The 10,644-nt window shown below is 58.9% G+C and overlaps 1 protein-coding gene across 1 annotated transcript in view; it reads right to left on the reverse strand.

The window, feature by feature from the left end:
• The window catches only part of KNDC1 (kinase non-catalytic C-lobe domain containing 1), a 51,241-nt gene that overhangs the window by 39,506 nt on the left and 1,091 nt on the right, over positions 1–10,644 (reverse strand). Inside the window, exons 2-4 of the mRNA XM_019644075.1 lie at positions 10,443–10,642; positions 6,062–6,260; positions 5,691–5,749 (exon numbers count right to left, since the gene is read on the reverse strand). Coding sequence (XP_019499620.1) covers positions 5,691–5,749; positions 6,062–6,260; positions 10,443–10,642 — 458 coding nt within the window. The remainder of the gene's footprint in view (positions 1–5,690; positions 5,750–6,061; positions 6,261–10,442; positions 10,643–10,644) is intronic.

A 10,644-nucleotide genomic window follows, 5' to 3' on the forward strand; every position in this document is an offset into this window, starting at 1 on the left:
CAACAAATTGAGTACAGATGGAATGTACCTCAACATACTAAAGGTCACAGATGACATACCACAGCACACACCATCCTTGATGGTGAAAGGTTGGCAGCTTTTCCTTTACTATCAGAAACAAGACAAGGATGTCCACTCTCACCACTCCTAAACACAGTCCTGGGAGTCCTAGCCACAGCAGTCAGGCGAGAAAAAGAAATAAAAGGCATCAAACCAGAAGGGAAGAAGGAAAATTGTCTCTATTTGCAGACAATATGACCTTATACATAGAAAATCTTAGATTCCACCAAAAACCTGTTAGCACTAATTGCTGGATTTAGTAAAACTTCAGGATACAAAATCAGCATACAAAAATCTGTTGCATTTCTATACACTAATAACAAATATCAGAAAGAAAAATTAAGAAAACAATCTTGTTTACTTATTTACAATTCCATCTACACATTAAAATCCCCAGGAATCAATTTAACCAAGGGGGTGAAATACCTGTATGCTGAAAAGTATAAGACTTTGAGGAAAGAAATTGAAGAAGACACAAATAGAAAGATACCCCGTGTTCATGGATCAGAAGAATTAATATTGGTAAAATGTTCATTCTACCCAAGACACCTATAGATTGAATGCAATCCCTAGCAAAATTCCTGTGGCATTTTTCATAGAAACAGAAAAAACATTCCTAAAATTCATATGGAACCACAAAAGACCCCAAATAGTCAAAGCAATCCTGAGTGAGCTGGAGGCATCACACCTCCTTATTTCCAACGATATTGCAAGCTATTGCAATCAAAATAGTGTGGTGCTGGCATAAAAACAGACACACATCAGTGGAACAGAATTGAGAGCCCAGAAATAAACCTTACATATAAGGTCAACTAATGGTCGACAAGGGAGCGAATAACACTCAATTGGAAAAAGATGGTGTCTTCAATAAATGATGCTAGGGACACTGGATAATCACATGCAGAAGGAAATTAGACCCCAATCTTATACCACTCACAAAAATGAACTCAAAATGGATTAAAGACTTAAATATCAGACCTGAAACTGTGAAACTTCTCGGAGAGGACAAAGGGAACGCTCAGGCTCCTTGTCGTGGGTCTTTGGCAATGATTCTTTGGATAAGTCACCAAAAGCACAAGCAAAAAAAAAAAAAACCAGTGAGGCTACACCAAACTAAGCTTCTGTGCAGCAAAGGAAACAACAAAGTGAAAAGACAACCTACAGAAAGGGAGAAAATATCTGTAAACCATGTATCTCATAGGGGGTTAATATCCCCAAAATGTAAGGGACTTACACAACTCAAAAAAACCCTGATCTGATTAAAAAAAAACAAAAAAACAAACCCCGATCTGATTAAAAATGGGCAGAGGAATGGAACAGACATTTTCCCAAAGAAGACATACAAATAGCCAACAGGTATGAGAAAAGATGCTCACCGTCACTAATCATCAGGGACACGCAAATTAAAACCACAGTGAGTTGGGCCGGCCGAGTGGCGCGTTGGTTAAGAACTGGCTTGGGACGCCAGAGGGCCCCGGTTCGGATCCCACGTATGAGGGCCAGTGACACTGCCCTCCACAGCTAAGATGCTGAACAACAGCTCAACCTGGAGCTGGGCTGCCGTGAGTCGCTGGCAACGGCGTGGGCTGCAGCCCCTGCTGCAGTGGGTTACCATGGGCTACCGTGTGTAGCCAGCAGCCAGCGTGAGCGGCCAGCAGCCGCCGTGAGCAGCCGTCCAGGAACAGGCGACTGATCTGCCTCACCCGGGAAGAGCACAATGATGGTGCCAACTTGGGCCAGTGAAGCAACGTCCTCCACAACTAGACTGAAGAACAAAATGACAGCAACTTGTCTGTTCCCCTTCCCCTAATTCCCCAGCACTGTTCCCATCCCCCCAATTCCCCAATAAAAATCTTTAAAAAAAAAAAAACACAGTGAGTCGCCACCTCACACCTGTCAGGACGGCCATCACCACATAGACAAGCACTGATGAGTCCTGGGAGGACGTGGAGAAAGGGGCCCTCGTGCACTGCTGGGGGGGGGATGTAAACTGGTGCAGCCGCTATGGAAGACAGTATGGAGGGTCCTCAAAAAATTAAGACTGGAGCTACCTTAGGACCCAGCAGTCGCACTTCTGGGCATTTATCCAGAGGAAACGAAGAGATGTCTGCGCTCTCGTGTTCACTGCATTAGTCACAGTAGCCGAGACATGGAAAGAACCCAAGTGTCTGTCTTCGGACGAATGGCTAGAGAAACATGGTGTAGAGACACAGGGGATATTATTTCGCCTCGAGGATGGAGGATGGCCCTGGAGGGCATTGTGCTCGGTGAGATAAGTCAGAGAAAGACAGAGCCCATATGCTGCCACATAGATGTGGGATCTGGAAAAGCCAAACTCACAGAAACAAAGAGTAGAATGGAGGTTGCCAGGGGCCGGGGGGAGTAAATGGGGTGACGCTGTTCAAAGGGCCAGATGAGTAAGTCCCTGCATGTCACGGACAGGATGCTGACAGCCGTGAGCAATACTGTTATCAACTTGGAAGTCGCCAGGAGTGTCGATCTGAAATGTTCTCACAACCGATCATGTAAGTAGGTGACGGAGGCACGAACCCTACTATGAGCAGGTCGTTTCACAGTAAACGTGTGTCAGACCATCAGGCTGTACCTTACGTTTACACAGTGTCACGTGTCAGTTATGTCTCAGTAAAGCTGGAAAAACCTCTGCGTGTGGGGACACAGAGCGTCGCCTTGTTCTGCACCGTGAGCACGCGGCTCACTCCATGTTTCCAGCCTTCCTGCTGCACTCAGTCCGGGGCTTCCCACCGTGGTCGCGGTTACACTTCATCTCCAGCTGGTAATTACCAGCGCGAAGAAGAGCTGTTTCTTGTTTTTGGATGCATCTTGTCTCCAGCTGACCCTGGAGCCTTTTCCTGTCGTTGCTCACGGAAGCCTCTTAGGTTCCAGGCCTGCAAACCTGTCACCTGCGGACGCTGTGATTGTGCACCCACCGCACACTGCTCAGCGCTGGTGACCCGCAGCCCGCTCAGGCCCCGTGAACATGGGTGAACCGCACCGACGGCCCCTGAGCTGCTACCCCACCCCTCACGGAAGACATGGGAACCCCCAGCCCTGTCCCCACACGGAGGGCAGCCTGCTCTCTCCTCTCACCACTGACCATGCCTGTCACACTGAGTCCCTTGCCTGGGTCCCCACACAGCCAGCGTCCAGGGCTTCCTGAAGGGGCCAAAATTAAGTCAAGCTGCTGCAGATGCCTAGTTTTGGGGGACCTGCTGGGGGTGGGAGAAAAGGCAGGCCCCAAGAGCCCCAGCCAGGGCTCTGAGCCGTGAGTCCCACACTGAGGACCCCAGCAATTCATGGCCCTGAATAAGAGACCGGCCTCGATCCAGTCCACCCTGCTCCACTTTGGGTCTCAAGTTAAACCTCACTTTCTTTTTATTTTATTTTATTTTTAATTTTTTTTTTAAACCTCACTTTCTTGAAGAGGCTCCTGGGCCTTTCGATCCAGACGAAGCCCCTGTTCCTCACAAGGCCCCACCCCCTCAGCCCAGCCCACTGCCAACGTCAAGGCAGTCCCGTGTAGACCATGGCCCCCCCGAGGCAGGACGCCGCCTGCTCTGGCACGGCGAGCCCGACACAGTGCGTGCGTGTTTGTGGATAAGTGACGAGCCAGCAGCACAGTGGGTGACGGGTGCCACGGTCGTCCCGGCCGGGCCCTGCTGGAGCCCAGCACGCTCAGGGTGACAAGGTCAGAGAGAAGCGGGGGGAGGCTGTGGCTGGGCCAGCCTGGAATGCTGGTCATGGGCCACATGTGTAGCTCTAGGAAAGTGGGCCACTGCTGGCGCTCCCTAAGCAAGGAGTAAGGCGTGCAGGGGACAGTCCTAGGAGGACCAGCTGCCGTGTCTGTGGATGCAGGAGCCCAAGGCACCAACCCTCGGGGGAGGGGAGGTGGGAAGGACACGGCCCAGGAGGGTGGCTGGATGGCGCCTGGAGCACACGGAGAGTTCGGTGTGGGGCACGGACACAAGGCCAGGTTGGCGGGGAGGTGGCTGGTGTGCGGCCGTGTGAATACTGGTCGCTAACGGACAGGAGGACGCACAATGGGCAGAGGGGCGGGCTCAGCCTGGACCAACCACCACGGGCTAACCTCCCACACCTGTGACGGCCCCGAGACCGGAGGCCTGAGCTGGAGGCGCCTTGGTGTCCACAGCAGCAGCAGCTGTCCCTGCCGGCGTGCTGGAGTGGCAGTAGCTCCAAGAAGGCACCCGGTTCCCTTGGTCCCCGAGCCACAGGCCAGCACGGGCCCTGAGCAGTATGATGGGCCCACGGGAGACCTGGGGTCTCCACAGCGCAGCAGTCGCCAGTAAGCGAACGAGGCCCAGAGCTGCTTCTGCACCAGCCTGGCCGGCGGGCGTGCAGCACAGGCTGCACTGCGAGGGGTCTGCCCCACCACGTGGTCACGCCGGCCCTGGGTGCAGCCCAGCAGGACCCTGGGCACCTCAGCTCCCCCAGCGGGCGGGTGAACGGCACTGTTTTGCCTGGGGCCGTGCAGGTGAGTCCCAGCAAAACGTATGAAAGGGAGTCGCAGAACATGCCATGCAGCATGACACTCTTCAGAAAGTTAAAAACCAGCACAAATGGAATCGTATTGCTTTTAGGAATCCATAATAGTGAGAGAGGGCAAAGAACGCAGAGGGGTGGGGCTGGTCACCACGGACAGGCTGGGGCAGGGGTGGGGGGGGCTTGGTGCTGGGCGCCCTTGCCAAGCGTGCAAACAGGTCAGAAGTCCCGCCGAGCCGGGGAGGGGAGCTGCACACGCCGAGGACCAGGAGGACGACAGGGGTCCAGAGTCACCTAAAACCCGACAGGGGGGCCCAGTGGCGTCGCAGGGGCCGGGTCCTGCGCTCCACGGGGCTGCACCCGGCCTCTCAGGGCAGGAAACCCAGGACTGGCGTATTTTAAAGTAAAATTACGCCTAGGAGGGGCCTATCCTAAACTCTGGTCAACAAGGTAAAAATGTAACCTCACGTCGCTAAGCTAAGGAATGGGCTTCCACTGGGAAGATTTTCGAGTTCGTAATTCCTTGTTTATTTACTAATAATAGGTTTACTTTTCTCCATCTTAGGGGACTGTGGGCGCCACTAAGATAGAAACTATGAACGGACCGTGCTCCGCTGTGGGCCAGAGCCCAGCATGGCCCCCGATGGATGGACAAACAGCCTGTGCAGGGGTCCCCACCCCCGCTCACGTCCCCCTGCCATGCTGGCACCTGTCGCTTGTGCTGCCTGTCGCTCTGGCACCTCGTCAGCCCGTGTGTGGCTGCTGCTCACGTGCCTGAGCCACTCTCCAGAGGCCACGCATCGATCACCCCAGAGGCTGCGGCCCACCTGCCAGGCCTCAGAGGAGGACAATTCCCGCCAGCCACCACCGGTAGGTAACGTGAGGCTGCTTCAACATGTTAAATGTGGTAAATTCGTGCTCTAGAAAACTTACTACTGTGGTGACAACCATGCGTCCAAAAACAAGCTGTCACTGGGGCCCCAGCTGTCCGTGGGGGACCTCACATCTGACAAGAGTGGGTGTGCAGCCACGGCAGCTGGCTCGGCAGGCCCAACGCTCCGGGACGCCCACGCAGGTCCCGTGTCCACGGCATGACACCTGCTGCCACTCACCTCAAAGGTGTTCCCAGTCACATCAAACTCCGGGGGGACGAAGGCTCCCTCGGGGTCATCTGGAAAAGGCACAGAGAAGACACTCTGATCACAGGCCCTGAGCTCTCCAGGGCAGACTCCTGCCTCCTGCCCTCCACGTCCCCGCCTCCCTGAGGTGAGAAAGCTCTGCCTTCACCACAAGTGGGGACCCCGGTGGCTCCAACGGGGAGAGCTGCAGGCACCCAGCCAGGGCCACTCCCACCTTGTCCCCACTCAGTGCCGCCTGGGGCTGGAGAGCCCATCAGCTGACCACGGAAGCCAGGCTCCGTGGCCCGTGGCAGCTGCTCACGCCCACCCCGCAGGCGCCTTCCCGGCCCCTCCCTGGGCCTCACCGCTGAGCTGCTCCATGAAGCACACGTTCCCGCTGGTGTTGAAAGCCAGCGTGTCCGGCGTGATGCAGAGCGTGTGGAAGATAGCCGAGTGCGCGACGCTGCGCATGGACAGGCTGCACTCCAGGCACACCGCCCAGGCCTCCTGCTCGCTGAGGCCGCTGTCCCGCAGGGAGAGGATGTCGGCCAGGGACACGTTCTCCTGCCAGCACAGGCCTCGCTGACTAATGGGGTCTGCGGACAGGCCCTGCTGCCCACAGGCCCCTCTCCAGAAGGCCCAGCCCCCAAAGGCCGGACCAACTCTCAGCCGCAGACAACATGCGACAGCATTTCACTCTCTGTCAGGAGTGAGGCCCTGACCAGACCTTCTTTAAAAAGCACTAGAGAGCCATCCTGCTGTTTCCCGGGTGTCAGAAGCCACAGAGCATCTAGGGAGGTGTCCATGCCTGCAGCCGTGACCTGGGCCTCGTCCCATGGCCCCCAAGAGTGGAGACACCCCTACCACAGGCTCACATACGGCTCGCGGCATGTGGAGCTGCTTGGTGTGGGCTGTGGGGACAGAGTCCACGCCCAGGAAGGTGCAGGTGAGAGCGGGGAGCCGTGGACGCAGCTGATGGCATAAGCGGGCACTTCACACGGAGACAGTCACTGGCTCTTGCACAGCTGCCCCCATGTGTCCCATGCAGGCCACCCTCCAGATCTGGCTCTGTGAGAACGCGCTGTGCTCATGTCACTAACACGCATGTGTACACACATAACACACACTGACACACACCAACATGTACATGCACGCACGCAAGCACGCACACGACACGCTTACTCACACAGATGCACACACTCCTGGCCCACAGCATGGCTCCCCCGCCCTCCCCAGAGGCCCCCACACCTATTCATGGCGGGAGCCCCTCAACAGGCACATTCTCTGTATAGTTTATGGGGTGGCTTCCACGGGTCCTGAGTCATCGCTTCCGTGCGATGAGGCCTCCTCTTACTGCCCGATGGTCTCAGCCCCCCTGAACCCTGCTGCTGCAAGAGGGAGGCGAGACTCTGCCGCAGGGTGGACAGAGCCGAGTGACCCTGCTGCTCCCTGGAGGGGAGGTCTCGCTGCGTGCTGAGAGTCCTGAGCCCTGGGGCCCAGGGGCACCTGCCCTCACGGTCCTGCCTGCTCTGGCCCAGGCGGGAGGAAGGCCCCTCCCTTGCCTGAATCCACAGCCCGAGTGGGGCAGGCGGGAGTGTTGGTCGTCCTTGGCTAACGGGCCAGGGACAAGGACAGAGTGAGGCTGGGCTGCGGGCGTCAGCCGCCCACCAGATCCCAGTGGGCGCCCCTCATGAACACCCTGACAGACAGGAGCCACGGGGGTGTCCTGCACGACACAGAGCTCAGTCACTGCTGAGAAGGTCTGCTGACCTCCTAGGCCTGCCGAGAGGCCTCTCCAGCTGCCAGACCCCAGGGCTGGGGGGCTCCGTGCCACCCCTGTTGGGGGTCTGCCTGCTTGCCCCAAGGAGTCCCCCAATTCATAACTATCACCCCCTAAAACTCTGCTTGGGTCTGCAGCTGCCTGCTTCTCTGAGCTCGTTTTGGCACAGACGTCCCATGGATTCTGTAGGGCACAGTGGGACTGTCCCTCCTTCATAGGGCACCCCCGCCATGGGCTCCTCTAGGCAGGGACAGGTCCCCACCCGCGTTCGAGTCTCCGAGCCCAGCCCAGCACTTGGCCTACAGCTGCTGGGAGGTTCTGGATGAACTCCCAAGGGGTGGGACTTCCCCATACCTCTCGGCGGAGTCCGTGACAGGGAGAAGCCCTGTCAGGTGCCCAAACCTGGCAGCTGGCATCTTCCTGTCCAAGCCTGCCCTTGCCCCCGAAGGCCCCAAAGGACAGTGGCACCCCTGCCTCCCGATGGCCTGGCGTCTTCCTCTCGCGCAGCCACTGTCCCGCCCTGAAACCCTGCCCTTTGCTGGCACAGTGCAGCAGTGCTGTCCGGGTGACCAGGGCTGGCGGCTGCAACCTCCTGGCCTTGCTGGGTGGGGCAAGCCCACTCACCATGTGCCCTGGGGTTCCAGCAGAGTTCTCATGTGTTGGCACCCAAGGGCTACATGTCCCCGAGGTACACGCCACAGTGAAACCGCCAGGACCCAGGCTGTGGCACTGTGCATGTCACACTGACTGCCACGTTGTTTTTCAAAGGCTGTCCCCCCAGCAGCGTGGGGCACCGCCTGGCCGTCCCAGCCCACTCTGGCCGCTGTCCAGCTTTTTGGTTCTCGCCAACCTGGGGTCCTGGAGAGGCATTCACAGCGGGCGTATTTTGCATTATAATGAAGTCATACATCTCATATGCTCCCGGGCTATTTGGATTTTCTCGGGTGACACCGTGGAGGGACATTCCAGGGGCTCCTGGGGGGCTTGCAGTTCTATTTTTTGATCTCACTGTACAGTCAGCTGTTATTACTGGCGAGCTCCTATGTCTCCTGCAGTTTGTACGGTCCTGGGTCTGGTGTTCGCCGTCCCTCCGTGGGCGCTGCCGGCGTCTTCACTGTCCTGGTCCGCTCTGGGGGCTCCTTCTCACGGCCCACGCAGGTGACACGGCAGCCTGGCTCCCCCCTCACCTTACACAGGATGGCTTTTGGGGTGTGACCTGACCATACACTGCTGGAGCAGGCGGGGTCTCGTCGATTTAAAACCCTCCACCCCAACCTGGTCCTGTGTATGCGGGGAGCACAAGGCCGCATCTGGTGTGTTCTCAGGGACAGGAGGTGGCCTGCTCCAGGGCTCAGGCCTCGGGGACCGGCCTCCTGTTGTATGAGAGCACACCCACAGGTAGCGCCTGTCCCTCCAGAGCGGGTGCGAGAAGATGGAAGAGCCGCCTGAATGTTCCTGCTGGAGGCTGTGACAACAGCGGTCCCACTTCACCTGGATGCCCTGTCGCAGGACGATGGAGGCCCCCACCCTCTGCACTGCGTATCTGGAGGGGAGGTGGCACTCCCAGAGGGGCAGCACGGATAGCTCCCAAGAGAGGGGTGACGGTGGCAGCTCTGGGGCCAGTCCCTGCTTGGTGCTTGGTGTGCCGACACCGCAGAGGCTGTGTGAGGGGGGCACCTCCATGTGCTCCAGGGGGTCGAGGAGGTGCGTTCTCAGATCCCCTGGAGTGTGTCCCCTGGGGAGTTTTGAAGGCTGTGGGCTGGGCGCATTCTTCTTCCATCAAAGCCACGGAGGTATCCAAAGGTTGATTTATCCCCTCGCCTCTTCTCTGCAGCTTCTCTTGCTGAATCCAGGTCACCATAGGGGAAGGAGGCAGTGCCACCCTGGGCACTGCCTCAGCGGCCGTTCCTGCCTGGCAGCGGCTTCCTGAGAGACCTGCTGCCCAGAAGGAAGGGCTGAGCTCCTCAGGCATGAGCTCCTGGGGACGTGGGCTGGAGCTGGAGAGGGCAGGAGGCCCTGGGGACTGCAGCTGTGGCTGCCAGGAAGCCCCTCCTCTACTCCGGGAGGCTTGGCTCGGTCTGACTCGCCCAGCGGTGGGCTTGCCCAGATAGGCATGTGAAGGGTCTTCAGTGCCAGCCGTTCAGAGGGAAGGCATCTGGCAACAGCTGCATGACGCCCGCCCTCGACAGCGAGCACCAGAGCCCAGAGATCCGGGCACTTGCCTGCTGGAGGCTTGGACAGCCCTGCGCCCAGGACCCACAGCCTGGGAGAAGAGAGGGTCTTCCGGGGAACAGCTGCACCCTCTGGGGTCACCGCTCACACAGAGGGGCCTGGCTTGTTCCCAGCCATGGAGTTCATTCATTTGACCCCAACCCATAGCCCGTGGGGGGGCGAAGCCAGAGCTACAGGGTCAAAACCCCACCAAGTGGGGACTGGCTTCTCTGCCAGTCACAGGCCACCTGGCTTTGTGGGCAAAACCCCACGTGACAGCGACCCCTGGCCCCCCGTTCACCTTGTGTGTGGGACAACCTGGGTGAGGGCGGGGTCCCCTGTGAGCAGGAGGCAGCCTCAGTCCCGCGCCCCACCCCGCTTCCGGCCCCTCAGCCGACCGGCCCGATTGGGCTCAGCTGGCGGCGCCTCCCGCCGACCTCCTGGGTCCCCGCCTGGAGGAAGACGGCGCTGCCCCCCGCGCCTCTGCCCAACGCTGACAGCCGAGCCGACCCTTGCGGGGCGCCAACTCCAGTGACAGCCCACCCGCTACTGTCCCACGCGGCGCGCCCGGGGTCCCGTCCCCTCCAGCGGAAAATTCAAGGCCGGTGGGGGGCGGCGAGACCAGCGGCGGGACCCCCCGCGGCCACGATCTGGCCCACGGGGGGGGGGGGTGCCCGAAGCACCCTCCCCGGAAACTCTCCGCGCACCTCTCCACCGGGGAAGGTGGGGGGCCCACCTTGGGGCGGGGGGCTCACCTCGTCCTCGGGCAGAGTGGGGAGCGGCTCGAAGTCGTAGAAGTCGAGGTCCTTGCGGTCCTCGAACAGATCCGCCGCGGCGGGGTCCATGGCCTGCGTCCTGGGGCGCGCGGCGCCGCGCACTCGGTCCCCGCCGGGCCTCCGCGCTCCGCGTCGGGCAGGAGCCTCCGGGCCGCCGCGCCTCGGCTCTCCCGCGGCCTCT

The sequence above is a fragment of the Hipposideros armiger genome, unplaced genomic scaffold (assembly GCF_001890085.2).
Source record: "Hipposideros armiger isolate ML-2016 unplaced genomic scaffold, ASM189008v1 scaffold_85, whole genome shotgun sequence".
Lineage (NCBI taxonomy): Eukaryota > Metazoa > Chordata > Mammalia > Chiroptera > Hipposideridae > Hipposideros > Hipposideros armiger.